Source organism: Sander lucioperca, chromosome 13, assembly GCF_008315115.2.
Source record: "Sander lucioperca isolate FBNREF2018 chromosome 13, SLUC_FBN_1.2, whole genome shotgun sequence".
NCBI classification, from domain to species: Eukaryota; Metazoa; Chordata; class Actinopteri; order Perciformes; family Percidae; genus Sander; species Sander lucioperca.
Genome location: NC_050185.1, coordinates 14,289,222 through 14,315,918, shown reverse-complemented (window position 1 = coordinate 14,315,918; position 26,697 = coordinate 14,289,222). Strand labels below are relative to the sequence as shown.

The 26,697-nt window shown below is 38.5% G+C and overlaps 1 protein-coding gene across 5 annotated transcripts in view; it reads left to right on the top strand.

Annotated features, from left to right (window-relative positions):
• cadm2a (cell adhesion molecule 2a) overlaps window positions 1-24,611 on the top strand; it is a 230,508-nt gene extending 205,897 nt beyond the window's left edge. For 4 of the 5 annotated variants that reach the window (XM_031319909.2, XM_031319908.2, XM_036008601.1 and 1 more), the window contains 3 exons: window positions 4,153-4,266; window positions 19,468-19,590; window positions 20,545-24,611. In XM_031319909.2, the coding sequence (XP_031175769.1) occupies window positions 4,153-4,266; window positions 19,468-19,590; window positions 20,545-20,663 (356 nt within the window). In that variant the 3' untranslated portion in view covers window positions 20,664-24,611. The remainder of the gene's footprint in view (window positions 1-4,152; window positions 4,267-19,467; window positions 19,591-20,544) is intronic. The other variant, XM_031319910.2, reaches the window with a different exon arrangement.
• The last annotated feature ends 2,086 nt before the right edge of the window (window positions 24,612-26,697 follow it).

Sequence of the window (26,697 nt, the reverse complement as noted above, 5' to 3'; positions counted from 1 at the left end):
TTATAATACATCCTGATCTGCATACAGCATCAGTGCTAAGAGTGATTAGTGGTACTATCTCTCACTGGGAGAATAAGGGTCTTAGGTGACACAAATGCCACCAACGCCTTTCCTTAAATAAACCTGCATCCCAGATCCTCTCAGATCACACACACATACATACACACACACACACACACACACACACACACACACACATACACACACACACACACACACACACACACACACACACACACACACACACATATACACCATGAGGGAAATGTGTGAGGGAGGCAGAATTTAGTGCTGCGTTGTCAGGAAGGATAAGTAATTCCTAGTAACGCCAGAGGAGGTGGGGGATAAAGGGACTCAGTGTGAAGGAAAATAGATAACTCTTCCTAGCTTCCGTTTCCCCTCTGCCATTTGTCTCTTGGCATAAAGTAATAATGCTTTTAAAAAAAAGCAGAGCAGTGACACATCTCTTCCCCTTCTGTTTTAAGGTAGTGAGTGATGAGGGATAAAGAGGCAGGTAGTTTTTGGCCAGAGAGACCATACGACTGGAGGTAAAAGAGAATTTCCCTAAGTGGATCAATAAAATATTACATTATTAACATTACACGAAACCTAGGGGGGTGTTTCATTTGCTCTCTTATTTAAAAGCACATCTGATGAACATGAGAGATTAAGCCATGGCCGATAGCCAGAGCTGGAGTGATTTCTAGTACGTTCTTGACTGCCCTTGGTGGATGTACAGTAATAACCAGATGTGGAGCCGATAAAGGATGCAACCAAGTTACCGTCAATAGTTCATGAAGTGCTTTCTGATGGTCATAGCCAAGGCCACAGCAATATGTGAAAACCTCTGAAATCAGGAATGTTGAAATGTAATGCCACAAATGCTACATAACATACTGTAAAGTAACAAATGGCACACTGGGTGAGGGGAAAAAAAATATTATTTGATATATATATATATATATATATATATATATATATATATATATATATATATATATATATATATATAGTGTGTGTGTGCCATTTGTTACTGTATGTTGTGTAGCATTTGTGGCATTAAATTAAAAATAATAAATAAAACATTCTTCGATATATATTATACAAATGTATATATCAAATAATATTTTTTTTCCTCCCTAGTGTGCCATATAAATAAGTGTACTTATATAAATCCCAATTCTGTAATTTACATTTTATGAAACATCACAGTAAAAGCTAATGTATATTTTGCGCATCCACTTGAACTGAACCATGTGCGCATCCACGTGGAACGTACAGTATGCTAGCAAGGGTGGCCTGTGATTAGAAAACAGAAATAACGCATGCAGGTTATTTTCTTTCTCCAACAAAAAACCCACAGAATGGCTCTTAGCAGAATCTTGACTTTAGCCATGTCATTACACAAATGCATTGTTGAAAGTCAAGCACTTTATAAGATCCATGTATCAAAATAAGATTGTAAATGCCATATAAATAGAATGCTATCTTCTAAATTAAAGGTATTTTAATGGCTTACAATGTGATCTTCAGCTAGCAGCCAATGTAGGTTCTGCTGAGTGAAATTAAACTGGGTAAGGACAAGGTAAAATCCCAATGTTATACAACTCAAACTTGACTTCTCTGAATTAGTAAGGCTGTTGTCAAACTGTATTTTTTGATTTCATACTCATTTTGTGCAGAAGTTACTGGTACAAGACAGATTTACATTTGCTTGCATTTTTGTATATACTGTATGAAGACCTTAAATTCAAACCATCCCAAATGTAGTAATAACAATGTTTGCAGTTACATAGTCTCGCTTTGCCAGACACTCCTCCAGCGCGCTTTGGAGGAGTGTCTACTCCACACAGTATTCGGGGATGGGAGGAAAACGTGCTCTGGTTTTTTGGCATTTCTTTAAACCAATCACAATCGTCTTGGGCGGTGCTAAGCACCGGAGAAAAGCTGCGGTGCCTCTGCAAAATAGGCTTGGAAGGAACTTGTTTTGGTGGAACGTGTACGTTTAAAAGTTGTTTTAGTCATGCAACAGAATACTCAGATTGGACAGATAGTCTAGCTAGCTGTCTGGATTTACCTTGTAGAGATCTGAGAAAAGATCAACCATAGTCCTCATAAATCGATGGAGTTTAAAATGCCAATACAAAGGAAGCCCAAGACAACAGATATCCGGCCTAAATAAGTGAAATCCGGACGGAGCAATCCCGGAAGTGGAATGTCAAGGATATAGACTAGCAGTTACATTACTAAGATATTTAGTTAAATAATGTATGTCCAAGGTGCCATATTTACACTGAAAGCCACAACACAGGTCAGCAATGACGAGTGATACATACCATCTGATATTTTATATTATTTATATTATTTTATTTTTCCTTCAAATTCAAATCCTGTGTGAAGGCTGTATTAAAAGTGGAGAGAAATGTGAAGTGTACAAGGTAAGAAGGCTGCATACCCATGTCTGAATCTGATTACCAGAGTTAAAAAGGGACATATAGCAGCATATTGATTAGAATCATCCAAGGGAAAATAAAAATAATGTTATTATCTCTTTTAGTAATGTAATAGTCCACTCAAATCGGTATATCAGGGCCCTGTATTACTAACAGTAAAGCTTAAAAGTTTAATTTTGCACTTCCTATTTACCCCTCCAATAACCCCTCACCTAATTGCCAGTGAGTAGTTTGAGCTGGTTTAATGAGTGTCCCACATGCCAGGGTGTCTGCGTGCACCTAACAATTCCTTTAAATGCCAGCTGAATGTAACAACAAGAATAACCAATGCACATAATGACAGTGATGTTATTTAACTGACAAATTATACGCCACAAAAAAGGCAATTGGGTATGGGAGGGTCAAAGAGTCCTATTCATTACATGTTATTTTGAAATGGCACCTAGTCTGTTCCTACCCTTCATTAGTGATTAGCACACCTTTTAGCCTTTCACAAGTGCCGCCATAATTCTTTGAAAATACCTTTTTAATGGTTCCCCTCCAACGAGGAGACATTTTCTCTCTACCCTCTTTCCCGAAGACACTTAGCTGCTTAGTAATTCATGCTTAGGCTGAAATGTCACCGAGACACACAGGACAGTTGGCCCTGAGAAAGAGTACCACAGCCAATTAAAAGCCTCAAGCTCACCATAAAAAGCAAAATGACACAAACATAAAAGCCAAGGCGGTAGTCTAACCTCATTAACTTTGTCACACAATGTTTTAGTCCCATTTTTCCTGTTGTTTCAACATGTGACAATGAGAAACACTGCCTTCGCATGAAGCATTTTTACCATGATCCTGTAGTGAGAAGTCAAAAACAGAGCATGGTAATGATGGCTTTGCAACCTTCTCCTGAAAATGTCCTTGCAAACATGGATAATTGGCACAGATCATTTGTCAAATGACTTTCTTCATTTGGTGTGGAGAGGTTCCCAGTGCAGGATCTATCCTCACAGATGTCAGCCAACATTAGCAGATTGTGGGTTAATCCTGATCTCTTGCTACAGAAATGACCCTCACATTCCAAGACAGAACATTTTAAATCAAAACAACGAGGAAAATATCGAGGATTAGGACTTAAACATAACATGAAGATGTCAACAAATGTTTCTTCCGTTACACTTTAAGTGCATACGGCATCACTGTTATTCAGATGTTGCACTTTGCCTAAGATACACCCACAGGCTATTCCCACCCATGCAGAAAAAGTCTTAATACAGCCAAAATCTACTCCTGTCTTTTCGTTGATGATATAGTACATGCTATATGGTTATAACACAAAAGTGCGTGTGAGACGTTCAGCTATTTAACTATGTGTTTGTCTCTCAAATATGACTTATGAATATTGATCCTAAAGCGAATATTGTAATTAAAAGTCAATCAAATGAGAGGCCACAAAAAAGATCAGCAATTGAATTAATGTATGTTGTGTGATGCAACACTTTGCATCAACAGTAATTCATTGTTGTGTGTTTTCAATCGTATGTATATCCTTTGAATTGTGTCATCATTTTGCCCTTTTTTGTTTCCCATCACTATATAATGTTTTGCAAATTTGTGTTGCTATTTTAAAGTACCTAACTGCCCCCATGTGAATTCATTTTTTGTTGTTGTTGTATTGTTTTGTGTATATGTGTCTGTCTTTCCTCTCCACCAGACGTCCCCACAACTCTGCCTCCATCCACCACTCCCCCCCTACCTCCCATCCTTCCAGATCCTACCGCTCTATTAGACACCCACGCCTCAGACCCCACAGTCACTGGCAACAGAGGTACAGTACCCCACCCCATGAATCTCCACAGCCCTCTCAACATGCTACTGTATATCCCCGCTTTCCTCTTACTTTCGTGTCTCCTCCGTCCTATTAATTCTCTCTCGGCTATTTCACTTCCTCAAACGTCAGCGTTTCTGCCTCATGTGGGCACAATGAAACATGGAGAAACTAAGAACTGGCAAAAATATCTAATGATCAACATGCTTTAAAATTCCTCCTATCTTCTAATACTGCATTTTCTACCTTTTTTTTCTTTTTACCCTTTTAGTAAATATAAACTGTCTTGGGCATGACAATGACATGCATGTCCATTGACATTTACTTGTTTTGTTTTTTTAACAATAAGGACATTATTCCGATTGTAACAGTCTCTAAAACACTCCAGATCATTGTATTCAAAAAGAGTCTAGCTGTTCAAATACCCCATCCACTGTCCCCTTGGCATTCCAAAGACTTGGCATCGCCTGTGCCCTGAAACCTCAAAGAAGCAAATGTCATGTCCAACTGAAAATGTCTGGCCACTGGAGATGTCTCATCATGACTTCTAATGCTGTGTTCAAGCTTAGAGATTTCTGACTTAAAAAGCTTTTTCAGAGAGTTAACTCAGTAGCCATCACATGGGCATCATACTGCTATATGATGTTCTTAGAGAATCTATTTCTCAATAATATGAATGTTGTTTACCTAAAGCTTAGAGAATTATACCATAAAATATGAATAAATTGATGTCAATAAAGCTGAAAAAGAAATGCTGGGGAGGTTTACAGTACTGAGGTTTTCTCATATTTCCTGCACCTCTCATCCCTGCAGAGGCTGACAGTGGCAGAGAGTTATGGTTATGGATTTAAACTTTAAAATCACTGATATACAGTATAAATTAAATCATCCTCATCCTGTAGGTAAAGGTGGCAGTCTCGCTATGTTGACTGTATGCTACAAAAACTGGCTCCTTGGAGGGTGAGTGTCACTTTACTGCTGAGGAAGAAGCTGAATCTTTTGTTGGACATGGAGGGATACCAGCTACATACCTCTGGAGGAATATTTGCTGCATCTTGGGCAAGGTTGGGGACATTAGATATATAGGGTATTAGAGTCCATTGGGCCCATTGTGTAGGCGACTCCCAGTTGTCACCGGAAGGTCACTGGTGCCTGTCATGGCAGCAACCCAAGAACCTGCTGGTTGTGTCCAGAAAGATGTCATCAACGGGAAGAAATACTGCTGACCTGGGTGATAAAAGGAACAATTTGAAGAACTTGAGAATGTTGCCAACACATTGGAGGCAGAGTTAAAACACCTAGGGGAAGCCTTGCCCTTCCTTCTGGTATAGGTCACTGAGGTTGTCAAAAAGCCCTGCAGTTTAAAATGCCAGATGGATGAAATGTACCCTGAGGTGGTGAAATTTCTGAATATAGTTTTGCTCTCTTAGTTGACATGCCTCTTTAATGTTGCATGGAGGTTGAGGACAGCATCTATGGACTAACAGATGAACAGTGGTGGTTCCCATTTCTTTTAAAAACAGGTCTGGAAGTGTTCTCCAAGTGTGCTTGTGCCAGTGTGCTGAAAAAAGACTGCGATTGTCAAGCCTCAGATTCAGAAGAAGCAATGCAGATTTAGTTGTGGTAGTTGACCATTGAACCAGTCTTCAGGGTTTATAGAAGTTTGTACATCCAATAATTTAAGGGCACGCGTGTCCTTCAAAACTTGTTCTTCAAAACCTTCTCTTGGTGTCTTGTGGGGTTTTACGACGGGAATATAAATGCTTGGGCCGTAGTTATGAGTAATCTAGTCTTGTACAGTTGCATTAGCATCTTTGCTTACATTAGTTCTATTGTCCTATTTTGTATGCTGTCTTCGATTTACTACCTACTAGCTTACTATCTTTGCCCCAACCATCCTCCATAATCACTAGTTTTGGGTAGTCAAATGGCTGACATGATTCCCCTTTGCAGAGTGTATGTTTGCATTAAAAGGAGGAAGTTGAGTTAATTCAAACATCTGATCAATATATCCCCCTCTGCAGGTGTTCCAATCTAACTGGCTCTGTATTTAAAAGTCAGTTGAGTTGGTTTGGGCATCTTACCAAGATGCCCACAGGAAGCCTCTCTATGGAGACTCTATAGTACATCCAACTAGGAAGAGACTGTGGGGCAGACTCACAACATGCCAGAGGGATTATATATCCCACCTGGATTTTGAGAGCCTCAGGATCCATTAGGAGGAGCTGGAGGACATGCCGGTTTTGGAATCATTGCAACACAGATGAGCGGCACAAGTGGCATTAAATAGATAGAGAGATGGAATGGATATCACAAACTTCTGGGAAGATATAGTTGCTCTAGCCTATTAATCCTCCAAAGGATATCTGTATAATACAAACATGCATGGTGAATGTACAGATTGTGGGTTTTTATTTTACATAATTTATTTTAAGATATACCTTCATAACTCAAAGGCAACCAAGTTAGACTCTCTTTGTTTGACTCAACTTTAGTTATCTTAGTAGCTGGAAAGGAAGTGGTAAAATATCCTGATTACTTTCACCCTGTTTCAAAAGCTCTCATGTGACTAAGTGGCTCACTTAATCACACAAAGGTTTGCACAGTTGGACAAAGACCTAAGACATTACAATTGTTTGATTGAATTGCAGTCCATCTAGTGATTCTTTCTAGTTGCATGCTGCAACACAATGTCAATAATGCTGACATGGCACCATGTCTGCTACAGTAGAGTGATATGTCAATCACAGTTTTTGAGTGACATGTCAATTTGAAATTAATGTGCTGTGATAGGCTATATGCAAATGAGCTTGCTCACTCATATATCATCTCAATCATGGTTTCTAAACATTTTTATAAGTTTGTGACAAGATGACTGTGTAAACTCACAATTTCTAATAAGCACATAAAAATGTTTCTTTCTATTTGATAACATTTAACGCTGTACATTTTCTCACTAAACAGTACAAAACATAAGCATTCAACCTCCAGTAGAATTCAAATAAAATATTAATATGAACAAATCAAGACACTGATCTCTTCTCTTTGTCCTAAGTTCTCTGCACTTTTTTATCCAGTTCTCTCTAGCAGCTTTATTCAATTTCATTAATGTGTCCGTTTTCTATAAATGTTGCAGAGTTTAGCTTCTGTCTTGTCTCTGCTTTTTGTTTGCTCCCTCTCAACTTCATGGCGCGAATCAGATTCACTCAGAATAATTTCCTCTATTTACCGCTGCTTTCTCTGAATTAAAGTTCTTAGGAGTCTCGACTGCCCCTCTACATTTTTCTATCGAAAGCTTTTGTTTCACTTTTCTCTCACCCGCTTCTTCTCTTCTACCCTCACATCTCTTTGAAGACCCTTTTAGATAACAGGCTTCCACGTGTTGTTGAATATTCCTCATCAGCATGTCTCAATTCTTCTCTGATGTCTGTTTGTGTAGTGCAGAGACACAAGAGAAGCTGAGCCTCTTAGTGTATATCTTCAGGGAATCTAAGTATCAGACTCCTTCACTGCATCCCTAGTCACTGGATACTACACTATCTGCTTTCATGTGTCTACTTGATTTATTACCAGGTCTTTTCACAGGCTCAGGATGGAATCAAACAACTGTGGAGCTGTACCAGCCCCATGACATTTTGTCTTTTTAATAAAGTTGTCTTCCTGTGCAGATTAAATAGACAGTGTAGGTTCAGCTCTGCAGCCTGTATGCAGATTATTAGCATATTATATACTTGATGAGCTCTTTCAGGTGCACCCATCTTTCCTCTCTTGTACTTCATCAGCACATTGGATTTTTCCAAACAGCACAAGCGTACCTGAGACTACTAAGACTAAGGCTTCTTCCAAAAAGAAACTGTGGGCAGAGAAGAGACAAGCAGTTGGTGGTTAAAAAAATAAATAAATTAAAAAGCAGTTATACAAGATCTTGTCACAGGAGGGACTCTAGATTAAAATGTATTGGCTTTCATTTAATGGATGATCGCCTTTTCCCAGCTAAACCATGTCAGCTGCATTAATATTATTCATCCAGGCTAAAAAAAAACAAAAAAACATGGACAGTAAAAAAGGTAATTTGGAGAATTAGAATATAGTTTGTTAAAAACAAAACTAGATTATTGTTGTATGAGAAAGTGTCCTGAGTCTCCCAGATCTTCAGTGCCAAGACCTCAGTCGTAATTTAGCTTCTGTGATATAAGAGCTAGGTCTTTTTGGCTTAGCCCTGTTAGCTACCACGGCAACCACAGGCTAATAGAAAAGCAAGGTGAGGCTGATGGACTACATATTCTCTACGATAGAAATATAAGGTCGAACTATCATAAGGTGCCGGGGTGAATTTGAGTTCCAACAAACTGGATGTTATATTAATTCAACATAAAATGTCCTTAATATTAATTGAAAATGATTATTATTATTATTATTATTATTATTATTATTATTATTATTATTATTATTATTATTATTATTTTTCATTAATTGAAAAATAAGTAATGCTTGATACTACCCATTACTCATATATAACCATTTTGGGGGCTTTTTGGCCAGGAAAAACCTGAATGAGTTTAGAGAACAGTGAGGTCCAGATGCAATTAGTGTTTTTTTGTGCTTTTCACTTGTTTTCAGGTATGCCAAAAAAAAGCCTTTTATTGACCAACAAGATATTATCCCGCACAATCCAAGAGTAAGACAGATATTCTGTATTTGGATGACAACCAACATGGCCACAGAGCTGAAAACAACTTTTTCTCTCTGACAATGAGTTGTTCTCCTCTCGGTGTTTGTGAGAAACGAAATTTGACGTTATTTTATGATTTGACAACAGCTTTTTATGTCTACTTTTGCTATATTAGTGACATTGAGTATTAGTGGCAAATACACTAATGCACCATTTAATGAAAGCATTTACTCATCCTTGCAGGAATATTAATGAATAAATATTTGATACTGTAGACTCAGCGGTTCTAATGGGAAATGTAAATTTGACAGTAACCCATGCCTTTAATACTAACTGCTGTCGACCTTTGTGGTGTAGCTAGTGGAAAGGTATGCAAGAGATTCCTCTGTTTTTCATCTGGACTGTGTAATGCCAGGACTGATGCATAACTGCAGTCTGTGATTCACTTTATTAATGAAGTGCTGGCAGGTATGCCCAACACACACACTGCTTCAATAGCCCAGCCATCCTTAATGGCTATAATAACTCTTGTGCTAAGTATCAGAGGTCTATGCAATGTCATAAGTCCCCCCCCACCACCACCACCACTGAGTTCTTTAAAATTTGCCAAATGCTTTTTCATGGCTTGCAAATTAGCTTTGACCTTGTGGAGCTGAAAGGTTGAATCATGCACAAGGGTTTCTTTGGTGTTTAAAATATTTACTATTCAGTTCTCATAATCAGCATTCGTGTGGCCAACCTTAGCCCATGTAGCTTGATATTGCCACAGAAAAGGGCCCACTGCATAGCAGACAGTAATTATTCATGCCTAGTGTCTCTGCCTGTGGAGAGGACAGAAAAACTAAAATAATACCTCCTTTCAGAGTAAAAGTTCTCTTTTCTGTGGTCCATTAGCTGTTCCCTGAGAGGAAGGAAGTAAAGAAATGCACCAACAACCTTGAGACTCCTTAATCCAACCTTAATCAAAGAGTATACTATAACGTGGAAGATATTACTAAAGTGTCTTAAATTGATAAAAAGGGCCAGGCATGGATTGGCCGTTGGGAGTACCGGGAGATTTCCCGGTGGGCCAGTCTATTTGTGTGGGCTGCATGTGCTGCACGCCGGTCGAAAGCTTTTTTTTAATTATTATTATTTTGATTTGCCCATAGAGAGAAGAGAGATCACATGATTGGCCGTCTTTCATGTGAATACTGCCCATTCATATCCTTGGTCTTTGGCTGACCGGCCCACAGAAAGGAGAAAGATCACATGATTAGCCAACTGGTTTGTCTCTCATCTGAATACTGGCCAATTTCATCCTAATGGCCCACCTCCATCCTACCATACAGAGCGCATTTAAGTTCCGCTCCCTAATGTTAGTTATTTATTAGCAAGCTATGGTACTTGCAAACATAATACTATAGCTTTCTGATTTATCCACATGCCACTATAACACAAGCTGCATACTGTGTACAAATTGCAGCTTTAACTTAACTTATAGACTTGTCACTTGTTTACGAAATAAGACATCTTGATGACACCCATGCTCCACCCTCAACCTTTAGCCATCTTGCCATCAAAAGCCAGGCAGCCTTTTTGACTCAGTGAGTAGGCCTACACTATCATACTATCTTACTTACCTCTCAGCTAAGTGGCGGTATTAGGGGCTGGTATGTGGTGTGTTAAAGGGGAGTGCATGGACGGGTGGTATCCGGCTGATTGTGGGGGGCTGATCCAGTTCACAAAAGTCCAGGGGCCCTATCTTGCACCCGGCGCAGCGCGGCGCAAAGCTTGATGCAAGTGTCTTTGCTATTTTAAGACCATCCAGCACCCACGTCGTTTAAATAGCAAATGCACCTGCGCCCATCTTTGCGCCCATGGGCGTGCTGGTCTTACAGAGAGGTGTGTTCAGGTGAATTCTTGTATTCTCGTATTGCTATCTTGAGGCAGTGGGAAGTGATCACGCCGTTGACCAACAAAAACCTGGTCTAAAAGTCAATAGCGCATCATTTAATTGTTATTTTTACAGCGCATTCGTAAAATGCGCCTAGATTCATGCACAGTGCGAGTCTAGGCGCACACACAGGGACATGCAGCAGCACACAAACATGCAAAAGATTAAACATAAAAATTACAATGTGAAATAGTATTATATGATATGATCTGCTCGCGCACTTTCACTTCACGCTCAAGCAGACCAGTTTCTTCGCCATCATAATAGCAGTGTGCCAAGGTACATACGCGCCTGGCTTTTAAAGGGAATGGGAGATGATACTCTGATTGGTTTATTGCATGTTACGCCCAAAACACACCTTGATGATTAATTAAGCCACGAAGTACAACCCTTTTAAACCATGCGCCTGGCGCACGGACCCTTTTTTCCGCCGTCAAAACTAGCAAACGTGGATTTGGACACACCCTAAACGCACCTGCGCCATGCCCTTCACGCCGTGCGCTTAGATCGTTAAAATAGCCCTGCAGAGGGCTGGTTGCTATCTGAGGTTTTAACAGTTAGTTGGGAACAGTGGAGTTTACCATGGTAATCCATAACCATGTTTATTTTATTTTTTTATGATTGGTACTCTAAAGCAAAATACAATTCTCGTGAATAGAAGTTGATAGCAGTGGCTACACACTAGAGGATAACTCAAGAGTGGAGGCACAGGATTGGTCAGGGTTCAAAAGTCAGGATTAGTCTAAGATTTCTCCCTTTTTTAAAGTGAGCGCTGGCCAAAAATCTGCATATGAAGTAAGACATTAAAACAGGACCATTCTTATCCTGTTTGGCTTCCTGAGACTCTAATTGTCTGAAAATCAAACATCTGCCATAAACAACAACATGCAAACTGATTTTTGTTTTACCTCTAAAGATATTTTAGGATATTTGGCAGGGGAACACACATGCTTTGTGTAATGTGATGTTGTATAGTGGCATATGCATCAGCAAAGTAAAATATAGCTTAAAGCTGTTCATTGTGTCTATATGTGCTATAAAAGGAATTATTTCATATAGTGTTCAGTGTTTCTTAATCATGCTTGATTGATATATACCTCTGATAAACCCTTTAAGTTTTAAGAATCGATATTGGAAATACACAACCATCCATTTTTACAAATACATTAAAGCAGGGGTCTTCAACGTTTTTTAAGTCAAGGACCCCTTAACTGAAACAGAGACAGAGCAGGGACCCCCTACTATATATATTGTATAAAATGAAGTTGCATATTAAACTGGGCCTACAATAACGTGTAAGGTGGCCTAAAGCCTTTATACATACCTTTGTTTGCATACAATCCTAAGTTATTAAAATGTTTTAATGTTAAACATACATGTGGCACAGTGAATCCTTAGGATTAACTGTATCTGTAGATGGCTTTAGTGACTACCTTACCTATAGCCCAGTAAGCAGTGGGGATTTATATTTGCTAATAATATGTTGGATTCATGTTAAAACTTTTTAATTTTTGAAATGCCCCCCTGCATTGACTCTGAGGACCCCCTAGGGGTCCCGGACCCCCTGTTGAAGATCCCTGCATTAAAGAGATTAGCATGCATATCAAAGGTTTGCATTTGTTCAGCTCAGTATTTGGTCATATTGTTTTTTAGCTTTCATTCAGGTCAGAAAGGAACAGAAGAGGCTGCAAAACACAAGCTACAGAATATGTGGAAGGACACACAAGTATGCAGAGTAAAACCATCAAAACTGCGATGACAACATAAAATATAGACTACTAGCTATCCATTTTGAATTCTACCTTTACCTTTTGCACACAAAAACTTGAGAAGAATTCTGGAACGTATAAGAAAACTTGCTGCAGAAAATAAATGAACTAAAGACGATGAAACAGATTACTCAAACTCCTTTAGTAATATGCTTTCCAATTTTAAAGTTTAAAGTTTTAATTCCAGTGACTCCTGTATTATCACAGTTACAAAGTATTGAGGAATTAAAAGGGCAGGTTGCACTCCACAGGTAATGTTTTCTGTCTTTAACCCCACATTCAGCTAATTAAGCTACTTTAGACTGAGGACAAACCTTTTGTGAAAATTCAATTAGGGAGGTTACAATTTTCATTCCTTGGAGGTATTTGTGACTGCTTTATTATATTGCTTTTGATCTTGTTTTAAATGGAGGGAACCAGTTAGGCCATATGATGAGTGAAAGGGCAGGTGTCCAGGGCAACTGGTTGTTTGATGTGTTTAAACCAGAAAGGCTAGGTTCAGGTTGCAGCATCCCCTGAGGGGGTGAAATGGTTAAATATTGAACAGTACTGCCCATCTTCTCTCCATTTTATGCCATAAAACTGAGGCGCACAGGAGAAATTAAAACATAATGCAAAGGTCTTTCCTCTTATTGCTGGGCAATTTTTATTGATGACCTGTCACATTAACTCGCTTTGGGGAAGAATTATAGCAACAATTTGGAACAAAGTGTAGAACGGTATAAGAGAAATCATTAGATCCTGGGGCTAGTGTTATGAATTACATGTAATATCCCTTCTATTCATAAAATCTCAATGGCAGGGGACACTTTCAGCAATCTTCAAGAGGCACACACATGCATGCACACATACATGCGCACACACACAGTTGAGATAGTCTAATTTTCATTTGTTTACATGACGTTTTATATATGGTCCTTTATTCATTTTGCTCTGCTTGTCTCCCTCAGGGGATTGTTGGGCTTGTGGTGGCAACTTGCTTCCTCCTCCAAGATCACTCACTCATTTCTGTGTGGGCTACTGTTTCTGCTGCTCTTGTTCTGCTGTTGGCTCACACAAAGCAATTCTTCTAAACTAACCAGCAGCATAATGCAGTTTATGTATCTGAAAAACAGCAGCAATGTATGTACTTTATGATTAAGTTACCACAGGTGAAACATTGATGTCATCTCCCTGCTTCTTCCTTTGTTGTATTTTATTGCTGTTTTGAAGAGGTTATGGATTTTGTTGAACATAGAGCTGCTTTGATAGATTGATTCTTGCATGCAACTTAATGAATTCATATGATTAATTATCTTACTTTGCTTTTAACTTCATGCTGTTACCCTGCTGACCACAATTTACTTTCATTTTGAGAAGAGAGAAGGAGGTTGTTGAATATGCAAGATAGTGCTTTATTGAATGATTAGCAGAAGTAATTTGTTTTTAGAATCTAATTACTCCACTCTGACCTAGCAGGCAATACTGTGCAGGACACACACAACCACATGCACAATCTCCTCTTTTCTGTCTTTGTAACTCACATGCATGGGTGCATGCATTTAAAAGTGTATGCACATGTGTCTTTCAGCCCTCTGCTACAGCCACCAGGGACTCTTTCATCTTGGCAGTAGAGCAGCATTAGATGCAGATTGGTGAATTTCCAGTCTCAGCCAAAAAAGTTGGGCATAATTGACTCATTGAACAAGTAAGGTCTGCAGGCACTTTTCACCACTTTCTCTTCTTTACTTTCTCTCTGTTTGCAGGCACTCTTTCTTCTGTGTCTCTAACTTTAAATTTAACCATCACTGTAGCGGAATTGATGCAGAGTAATATGTGTCTCTTCACTTATGTTTCACTTTTAATGATGTAATGTGCAGTGTAAAGCCATTAAGGGGGAGGCGTAAAGGTGTTATTTATTTGGTTCCCTACTTTTGGTTGCAGTTTATTTCAGGTAAGCAGACTGTATCTTATGTAAGAGTCATTATCCCGTAAATAAACATCGTATTAACTGCAACAACAAAAAACTACAAAATATGCGCTCACACACAATCATGCCCACTCAAATATTCCCTGACCCACACCACAGAAACAAGGACACTGCAGCTCTCCCATGCTTAAGCAAGAAGCTGCTTTATTGATCTGAGAAACTGAAAACACTGCTTCACAGAGCTATATCTAGCTAAGAGACAAAAAATGGAATCCAAAAGAAGAAGAAAAAGATGCCTGTAGGGGATGAGAAAGAATTTTAATATTAACAAATGTAATGCCAAGGGGGAAAGAGAGATAGAGAGAGAGGTGTATGTTAAGCTACAAGTATGTGAAGGACATTTGAGTTGCATACTGATATGATTCCAGGACGCTGCATCTGATCAGTTGAGCTTTTTAATTTAAGAGATGACTTTAGATGAAAGGCAGTGCATATGATGGTATAGTGTCAAGCCCAAGAGATGCTGTAACAATACTTTACACGATGGCAAACATCTCCTGTGAACTTCTGCATTAACAGGGAATATGATGTTTGAAAACTGAGATAAGGACACACACTACATACAGACATACAGTAAGTTGCCCATGCAACAAGCATTCTTTGACAAAGTGATGCACCATTGTCTTCTCACATAAAGAGCTCTCGCCTGTTTATCTGTTGATTTGGCAATGCAGCAGTAACCCTATCTAAGCAGGTGTAAACTAGCTTAGTGCTTGATACGTACTGCCCTCGCCAGTTTTGAGTGTGAAGCAAAAGTTGTGTATACTTTGCTGAACCTGAATTATTTTTGTTTATGTTTCATGAGGAAAAACAAATATAGATAACTTTATTACTATATTAACTTAACTTAATTATAACTTTACTTGTATATTCCTATTACAGCTTTAGATAATCTGACAAATGTGCTTGTGAGTTGTTTTTTCTTTGCCACCTGATAGACGATGAAGTAATATATGCAACTAACCAAACCAACCAAGTCAAACCATTTGGTACTCAAACTGCTCAGCCACTCCAGTCAGCTTCCCTTCTTAGATATTTAATAGATTTCTCTTTCACATTTTTATACATGAATGAAAAAACTAGACTTCACCACTTAATGTATGATTTTGTAGAAAGTAAGGTCAGATGGTATAAAATGAAAGTGACGATCTGATTGAAGTCGAATGTCGGCAATTTTTTTGTAGACTTATGATTTCTCTCCAGCTGAGCCCTTGATGGAATATTTGAGCTTTCACTCAAACTAATAATGTTCCTTTGCACATCATTTCCAAATCCGTGTACCACCTTTTTGGAGCCAATCTAGGACTAACGATTGTTTAGTTTTGTCACATTTCAGTCATGATGAACAGCGAACTCTTCTGGAAGTTTGGCATAAAAACAGCAGCCATCCCACATGCTTTTATTTTGATGTGCAGTAAGCTTCACATTTCCTGCAGAAATGTCATTCTATGATTATTGTCATTTAATCTGACCGGATAATATGACTCTAAATTAATATTGTTCCCATTTGTAGTCTGCACATCCACAGGATAACTATCACATATCCTTTCACAGAAACCCCATATGGAGCCAGTATCAGTGAAACAGATCAGATGAGGAGTTAGTGGGGCAGTTTAAGAAGAAAACACTTTTGGTTCAGTACGGCCAAGCAGTGGCTCACAGAAGCCTTGAACCCCTTTCATTTATTAAACAAGCCCAATTCGCAAGGCCAGGCGACATGGTGAGTGTTATAAATATTAAAAGAGGAGTTTGCTCTGCCACGCTCTCATATTAAATCACACAGAGAAGAATGTATGTGCCCTTATTAAAAGATAATGTGTTCTGGAGCCATAAAAATGTAAAACCCTCCCCTCTAGATCCCTCTACTGTGTGTCTTCTTTCCTTTTCTGTGTCTTCTTTCCTTTTCCTTTTCAATCTCTACTTTTTTCATCTCCTTTCTCTGTATGTCTTTATACACATTTTTACACAATTTTGTCATACTAGAATAGAATACATAAGATCCCAATACTGTAGATGAACTGTGTTTTGACAGCACTCACATGAAAAGTATTTACACTTTGTAAGTTGTGATTATGCCACATGCTTCTGTTGCTTTATGAGTTTCAAGTTAATATAATTATCCACTGAAAATCTAATTTTAAGAATCAAATACTCACCCCCAGTTGGCTGAAAGATGCCATAATCAATTTAGCATTGTACTTCTATAACATTGTCTGACTCACGACGGACAGTTTAAAAAAATAACCAGATTGTCATTTTTATTCTACACATTCCGCTTCCTTATTAAAACCTGGCGCCTACATTACCCACAATGCAACTCAACCACCAACAGTATAGCAGCAGCTAATTTATCCTTGAGAGATTTATTTTATTTTCCAACTTGTAGTCTTCGCCTGCAACCTAGGCTGACTCAAGTGACATCACTTGAGGTGATTTATCAGACTTTGTGCAACTCTCTCTGGAGCTACATAATGGAGCAGCTTCATAATAAATAGGCTATCATACAACTTTTTTTCACACATAGTACTCCCCAAGACCTGTAAACAGACTAAGATAGGTAAAATTTGTGGAGTGTCCCTTTAATTGGTGTAGCTAGCTCCTTCACAGACGACTGCCACTTTGCCAGTAAATTACTTAGTATGCTGTTTTGAAGTATACTTCTGGCGGAGCATTGGAGCTATGAGGAGGCAATAGCATATATAGTAAGTAGTGTATTTAGCAATGTTGTGGAGAAACTGTCAGTGATTGTAACATAACGTACAAATCTACGTGGATGTATTGATACCTTCAACACATATTTGGACCATTTGAATCTACGTATATAAACTGACTTCAGTGGCTATCTTTCAAGAAGGAGCAAGCAACAATCTATTCAGAGCAACCTTTCAATTCTACGCAGAGGAGAGATTTTCGGTGGAGTATTCCTTTAAGGAAGTGATGCAGTAGCAGCAGTATCAGACAACATGTTGTGGAAGTGTCCAGGGGTTTGACTTCCAGCCCAACCTCTTGTCAAGTTATGTCAATTTTATTTATATAGCCCGATGTCACAAATTTGCCTCAGGGGGCTTTACAGTCTGTACAGCGTACGACAACCTCTGTCCTTTTCGACCCCCGCTTTGGATTAAGGAAAAACACCCCGAACAAACCACTTTAACAGGGACATGACACAACACCAATATATTGCGTGGCCAAACTGTGTAGTACTCTATAGGCAGACATATGACTGTATGGTCATGGCTCGTTTGTACCTTCACTGATTTGAAGCGAAGTAGGAGGTCGGCAGGTTTTTCTTGTAGACTTATCATTTCTCTCCAGCTGAGCCCTTGATGGAATATATGAGCTTTCACTCAAACTAATAATGTTCCTTTGCACATCATTTCCAAATCAGTGTACCACCTTTTTGGAGTCAATCTAGGACTAACAATTGTTTAGTTTTGTTACGTTTCAGTTATGATGAACAGCGAAGTCTTCTGGAAGTTTGACGGTTACAGAAGTATCTATCTGTCGTGACAGAGAGCAGTGAAGAGACACAGTCATGTGTGTAACTAAACGCCCGAGTCCTCACCCTGCTGGGCCATGCCAGGGGAACATTCCTCTACTCTCTGCTCCACTGACCAAGCAGAACTGCAGCACAGTGAAACCACGCCGCTCACGCCTGTGTGTGTGTGAGTGCGTGTGTCGGTATTAGTGTGTGTCTGTCTACTGGGAGGCAGTGAAGTGTGACGGCCTGGTCACTCAGACCATGGAGAGTTATGGACCGAGAGCAAGCCAGCTGTTCAATTTGGCCACATGGGCGGACACAGAAAGAAAAGGAGAATACTGAAGATAAACAGTGTCAGTATACGACATGTGCTGTATGTCTAAACCACCATTCTATCACTGCTTACCCTGCTCTGACATTGCCATATTCTAGCTATCATGAGCCGACATACACACACAGAGTGACAGGGTGGTATATGGCATGCCCTGGCACTCGGAGGAGGATAATGAGATGAGTGCTAATTTCTCAGGTGTCATGGACTGATATGAATAATACAGGCGATTCCATTACCCATCAACCCCACCGCTGTCTCTGTCAACTTTTTTCGATTCACCTACAGTGGACACCCTCAGTGTCACGTCCTTACTCTTAACTTAAATAACCTATAAGCCAGACTTTGTGGAAAAAGGAAGTTGAGGTGAGTGAAGGAAATAAGCTTCTTCTTTTTTTAAATCAAGGGAAATCTTTGATGGGTTTTTGCATGAGACGTGAACAGGCTCATCTTTACTCTTTCATTACTCTGCTATCATTTCTACTGCTTTCCCGACAGCTGGGGACCTGTAGCAACTCGCTAACACACAATTCATTTTCCTAACAACAATCCTTCCTCGCCAAGAAACAGAAAAAGATTGATCTTTCCTTTTTATTTTCCGTGTGATGATTTATTTACTGTGTACTACTCTTCCACTGTTGCCCTGGTTTGCATTTTGGGGACTCCTGGGGCTCGTGGGGGTGATCCTGAATTCTTCACTTCTTTCTTCCGAGTCCATCTTTCATTCTCTTTTTCCTTCATTTTGCAGGGCGAATGTGTGTCTGCTGCTCTTTGTATCAATGTAGTGTCCGTCTCTCTTCCTCTTTCTCTCTCTCCATTTTATTATTCTCAGAGAGCTAGGCAGCTCTGCTCTGACTGCATGATGTGAAAGGAGAGAGGAATGACAGCAGCTCATTAGAGCAGGAACGAGCTGGAAATAATCTTTTTCCTCCTTGCTCTGTTTTGTATGATCTGTCTTGTGCTGTTCCTCTGCCCTCACTCCCTCACCTCACCAACCGGCGCCTTCATCTGCTCTCTTTGTTTTTCTCTCTGTCTTTCCTCAGATCCCAACGCTCTGGGGCAGCATGGCACTGACCATGCCTTGATCGGAGGAGTGGTGGCCGTAGTGGTCTTTGTCACCTTGTGTTTAATCATTGTTCTGGGAAGATACCTGGCCAGGCATAAAGGTAAAACCACAGTGGACCAGACCTGAGTCTCTCAAGGCTCATGGAACTATGGCAAAAATATACTTTTACCTGTTTACATCCTGCAACGCATTATGGATCCCCTAAATAGAAGTAGGACAAAGAATAAATATATAAAAATAAGAGTTTAAAAAAACAAAAACATTAATATGCATAATAAATATATTGTTTTGACTGTATTACAGCAAGGCTCAGAGTGTCCTTGACATGCAGATAAAAAAAACATTTTTTATTTTATTTTTTACAAAAACTGTTCTGGGCGCCAGGGTAGCTCACCTGGTAGAGTAGGCGCCCATATATAGAGGTTTACTCCTCGTACAGCGGCCGCAGGTTTGACTCCGCCCTGCGGCCCTTTGCTGCTTGTCATTCCCCTTCTCTCTCCCCTTTAATGTCTTCAGCTGTCCTATATGAATAAAGGCCTAAAATGCCCAAAAAATAATCTTAAAAAAAAAAAAAAAAACTGTTCTAAAATATGTAGTACAACTCATATGCAAATTGATGGCTTCGTAAGTAGCCCACCTTATTTTGAAAAAAAAAACAATATATGGCATGTATGGGTAATACATGTAGGGACTCTACTAAAGAGAAAGAAAAAAATCATAGAGTTCAAAGCAAATGGTCAGTTTCCTACAATGATGCTACACAATTAGGTTCTTACATTAAACTGAGAGTTGCATCACATTATTTGGACGTCCAACTTTAAATCTTGTCTTCCATCATTGAGAACAATAACAATGTTTTTTGATGCAGGGTTTTACACACTTACTCACTGCTGTATTTGCATATCCTGTACTATCCTGGCGTCCCATCATTCTGTATGATGTAGCATTACTGATGTTGTCTTTAGATGTGTTTTTCACCTCAGGCAACAGACACCATGCAGGGTTGCTCTGTATTTGTTTTTTCTTGATATAGGTTTGTTTTCTGTTTCCTTAGGAACGTACTTGACAAACGAGGCCAAAGGGGCGGACGACGCGCCCGACGCCGACACAGCCATCATCAACGCTGAGGGCAACCATGCACACGCAGAAGAAAAGAAAGAATACTTCATTTAGACTGCAGAGGGAGCTGTGCAGCTCTCTTCTTCCCCTTTTCCCTATTTCAATCTCTATATCTCTTTTTCTCTGTCTCTGTCTCCCCCTTTTCTCCTCCACCTCTGACCACGGCCCCCGCCGTGTCAACGAGGAACCCGCAGGCAATCCACAGACAGAGAAGTTCCCCAAGTGTTTTCCTATTATTGCCTTTTGTCTATCATTTACATCTTGTCCATTATATCGTTTTTTTTTTCTTCTTTTTTTTTGGCAGTCGGTTTTCACAGGCAGCTTGCCGTCGTTGCCGAAGTTATCCCCTTTTTGATATTTTTCCTCATCTTTGACATGAATGCCTGGAAGTCTGTATATCTACCATGACTGCTTCTTACATGAGCCCTTCTTTATCTTCTCTCCTCTTTCCTCTTTAAGCAGAAACCCCAACACAACACTATGTCCCCTTTGTTCACACACGTCCACAAACACATATCATATCTCACATCAACACGGTGCCTAAAAATACAGACGCCATTGAACTTCTGTCAATGCCTTCATGTATCGTCTGTCAGTAGCAATGTAAATGCTTTGTAGATGGGTTAACTGAACCATAATTGCATTGCTTAGCTCACAGCTTTTGATTATGCATTGCATTTTTATTTTTTATTTTAATGAAGATCTTTGCTGTTTACGCCTTATACATGTCTATCACACTGAATATGGTACTTTTAGATCCACCTCCCCAACCCCCTCCCCTATAAATAGACTTGTAATTAAACAGTTGACCCTTGTAAGATAAGAAGAAGGCTTTGTGTAACACTGTAGCAAGGTTTGTCAGATAAGTGTATAATATGATTTTCATTATTAGGGTAGGGGTAATAAAGGATAGTGTGGTAATGATTAGAACAGAGAATACACACAGACGCTAGATGAAGCATTCCATCGAATAAACTCAATCAAGTATATAAAACCATCTGCTAAATCTGCTGTCCCTATGTACTTTTGTCTGTATATTCCTCCAATGCCCAGGCTGCAGTTTAGCGAAACACCAACACCTTCAGTGTCCTCTTGACAGCTTACCGTAGTTTGTGATTCACATAAAGGGTTCAGGTGTACAGAAAGAATCAATCTCCTCTCTCTAAAAGCTGTATAAATTGTATTAAAATGAGTTTAGCTTTCCACTTAGAATTTTTATGTTTATGTGACATTGGAATAATTTTAAGGCTTATGGACCCCATGAAATGTAAAATTAACCAAATATACAGTTACAGTACACAGTTACAGAATGAATTTGAAATTAGGTGTTGATTGATGATTTAGAGAATAGGAAATTTAGTGTACATTTTTTAGTAATGTAATTTTTTTGTAATATTTCATTACACTCTCAAGCTTCCCCAGTGGTTTGTATACACACTCCTGTTCACTTACTGGCTCATAGATAAGCATTAAATCATATTGTTACTTTATACAAATAGTGGTGACATCAGTTTGACTAAAACCACATGTTTTTGTTTCTATTGCCACCTCTGAATTTCTGTTTAACAAGTTTCTAACAATTTAGTTGAACTTTATATATCACCAACATGTCGAGACTCCCACCTCACAAACTGCATAACTGCTCTTCTTATTTCCTTCTTATTTTGTTGGAGTCGCTCTCCATGAACTGAACTTTGATTTCCATTTCATGGGGTCTTCAAGCAAATAAAAGAAAATAAATAGAGAAAAAAACGACAGTGTGTGAGTGCTGGGTCATATATCTGCAGGGGCCTCCTTTCCAAAAACTAAAAACTGAAGACAAATAGAAAAGCACAAAGATGTCTGTGAGTAACTGTGTTCCTTTGCCAACAACTAGATTGCCTTGGGAATTCAAATGGCTAGTGGAAAGATGACAAGGCTTTCTTTGATTCAATTCTGGAAGAAAAAAAAATATGTAAGCTAAATCATGTTTTTATATAAAAAAAATGTTTTTAATATTTTTGGTTTAAATAGTTCTAAGCTCCCTGCTGTGTATTGTGTCTGCTAAAATGTGGTTGATTGTGAAAATTGCTGTTGAATTCTGAATTCCTTCAAATTTGTATATTAGCCACCTTATCTATTTACTTTTTTATTTTTCATTGCATAATCCTCATTGGGACCTATTTTAAACAAATGTATTTTCCTTTAGCAAAGGCATGTATGTAATGTGTGAGGACTAAATTGGTAATACACATTAGCATGTTTTTGTTTGATTTTTTTTTCATATTTTAATTTATTGGAACTAAAGATATTTAAGAGAGAACTGCAATGAAAGTTTGTTTTGAAATGAAAGTCTTAATTTTGGAGAGCAGTGGCTTCTTGTGTTTGTGGCGTGCTACAGACGGAGGGATTCGGTGTTGTAAAAAATGTGATGAAGAAAAATTACAAAACTGAACAGAAATAGAAGAAAATGTGCATCTGTCTTCTTCACCAAATCCTTCAAATACAAATTGGAATTGAAATGCATTCAAAGAAACATTACCTTAATGTTGGAGGCACTACATATTTCACATACACTAAGACACACTTAACAAATCCTTGTAAACAACTTCTGTTTCTTTTCATATAGCCCTAGCATTTGTCTTTCATCAGTTTGCAGGAATTTGGCTAATTTACTCTCTCCGGTGAAAGAGTGATAAACACTGTGGCCTCTGGAACTAAAGACTTAAAAGCAAGGCTCTAATCTACTAAGGGAGCAAAATTTTACCAAGGGCAATAAAATAGTGGGCCCAGCTGTCTCCAATTTGGTGGCCAATTTACATCATTATGCAAATAAGGTCAGCAAGTAAGGTCTTTCTCTATGTGTTATAACTCAAACACTGCACAAGTTGGGAATCATTAAACCTGTCACCATGGATGTAGAATTTAGGTTGCATATTACATTTTAAATATGTTAATGATTTGTTTTAAAAATGCAGAAGCTTTGCCGCAGTTTCCATATGTAATAATTTTAGTGCACTTCAATCAATATATTACTATTTCCAGGTTTGACTTGAGCCTGAAAACGTTTCTTCAGTAGACCCAGACTAAAGCGTCTGGTCTTCAGAAAGCTTCTGTATCACATGTGTGTATAGATACATTTATCACAATGATGTAATGTGTTTTTTTGTTTACTTTTCTATCCTCTTTTCATTGTGTCTTAAATCAGTGACGTCAATTTAAATTTTCTGTTGCTTTACGCCTGTGTATCGAATAGATTTGTTGATTGTGAAATCAGAGAAACAGGCTGTTTTATATTAAATGAACATTCATAAATAACCAGGTCTGCAGTGATGAGTTGGTGTTTAGAAATGAAACAGGTGCCATTTTATGAATTATGCCCTCTGGCTAATTTGATGGATATTTCTTTGTAAATGGTGAAATGTTTTGTTTATTGTTTTTCTTTCTGAAAACCACATGTAAATATTTGTTTTGACATGACCGTAATGAGCTAATTTGTTGCAAATGGCTTTTTATGATAGTTAGACCAAACCTAAATCTTTCTTTAATTTGTTATTCTAACAGCCTGGCACATACCATCATGCACTATTTTACTATGATAGAATCAACTGTAGCTGTTACATCTTTGGGTCGGTTATCAGTCGTTTTTCTTTTTATGTTGTCGGTTGAAACTAAGCTTTAAACTTTTTGCCTCCTTGCTTTCCAACATATATCGGTTCAGTTAATATGCGCTACATCATGGGCCTCTAATTTCATCCTGGCGGCAGGACAGTAATAGCGTTAACCATGGGCACTACTCCACTCGCCTCTGTTTGGTAAATTTCCTGGCTCCAAAAAAACCCACTTTCTTTAACTGAAGGTGGGAGTGGTACAGCTGAGGTTACTTGTTTATGCAGATCAGGCAGTGAAATACTGGCAGTAATTTTGGCATGAAATTGCAAACAATTTTGTGAACACGTTTCATGATGGCAATTGCACATAGTAACAGACCTGTTCAATAAAAAACTTGCATGTGACTTTTAATTATTTGTGTGTTCTACCCATACTTGTAATAGGCAACAGACAGTAATTACAGAAACACATTTTATTATACTAAACGTTACTGTCGATGTTGACTAAGTGCACTGATATCATTATGTTATAAAATAACATATCACAAGATTTCAGTGTATACTGAAATTTAAATTCAACTTTAAAAGGGATATCAGAACATCCTAGGATGCATATTTGGGGAGCTGTTTATTTGTGCCTTGCAACTGCATCTCCAGTTTGCTTTTCTACCCTTCTCCTGCCTGTATGCTTCTTTTAAAAAGGGATGAGACGAGCTGATGTGGTTGGTGATCACTGAAGCTTGTCCAAACTCCACCTGCTGAAACGGCATTATGTATTCATCCTGTTACAGCCTTTGCACCACACTGCACTGCCCCAGGAGAGGACCTCTGGTCACAAAATATTGCATTCAGTCAGGGCGCACACACACACACATACACACACACACACACACACACACACACACATTTTTGCTCAAGTTTGCGCTCACAATTGTCCCCAATCTCAGGAAATTAGAGGCCCATATCCACTAAAAATGCCAACTCTGAATCCCTTTAAAAAAAATTAAGGATGAATGAGAAGGTAATGGCCACTTTGAGTCATAATCTGTCTAAAATGCTTCTTTTTTTTTAACAAAATGATGGGCTTGCATTTTGTTTTAACTCAATGGTTGTGTTCTCCGCTGCAGTGATGATAGCATGACATGGCCCCGTTCAGTCTTAAAATGACAACAATGTGACACAATTGCATATAAAGATGTTTTTTTACTTCTTTTTTAAATCATATCTCTTTTGCTTTGCATCTCAGGAAAATATTTCATTTAGAGATTTCTTTTTGTTTGTTTTCGGTCTTAAAATGGAGACTTGTAAGCAATTCTCCCTCTGCTTGTCCCTGAATGCTGACACCATGTATTTGTTGAGTTTAAGATTATCGCAATGTTAATAAAATTATTCAGTGATTCTTCAGTAATTCTGTCATTTGGATATTAAACTTAAAAAAACTGTTTTTTGATATGATCACTGGCTTGAAATACTGACATTTAGAAATATGCTGCAAATAATCATGAGTTTCAAGAATGATAAAGTGGAGTTGTGTTTTAGCTTCTGGTATATAAGCAGTTCAATGCTTTTGCCCTCTATCATGATGTTTTCCTTGTAGCAACGCACATCTTTATGTATATCAGTCCTTAGATGGAAGGAGTTGTGACACACTATCACTCACAAAATATCCACAGAAGATCAGGATTATAGAGCTAGACACACATTAGTTCAGCTTCTGATGTACCTTGGTGAAATAAGGGGTTTCATATCAAGCTGTACTGAGAGGGCCTGATTCGATATAGCACCGTGTGGAGGTGTTTTTCTCCCATGTGGGATTTATTTAATTTAATTTAGAGATTCGTTCTCATGTATGAAATGAAAATTGTTGAATAAATAGTTGCCAAAACATCTGTATAAGCCTGATTCTATTGTTTTTTTTTAATCATCGTTTTCCTTCTGGAAGCCTCTTACCTCTGTCTTTCTAAACTGAGAGACAAGCAATGATGATGCACCATAAATACTGCTGCTTTGGAAACATCTGAATTTGTTCCATGCACACACATATACACACTCACAAAAACACAAGCAAACACATGTTCATGAATTTTTATTAACGAATAATTCTGCGCTCTGTTGTGGTGGTGGTGTTGTTATGATGCCATTCAATTTGTCATGTGAAATCTTTCAGATGTCTGAGCAGTACTTTCCCATTTTAATCGACTACCCTATATAAAACTGTAATACTCCTGCAGCAGCTTTACCTGTGATATACAGTGTACAAACTTTAAAATTAGTCCAAGTAAATCAGAACAGAGTAATGTAGGGAAAAGTAATTGAAAAAAGAAGAAGAATGGGAAACACCTTTAAATCATTTTGACATTAAAGTCCATGCTGCTGGAAAAAAAAATCTGTGAACTATGTAGAGCTTGAAAGACTGAAAGAAAGTTTCTGTCTAGGCTGACTTTACCCTCACTTATATCTACTCAAACCAATCCCGAAGACAATATAAAATGTAAGCC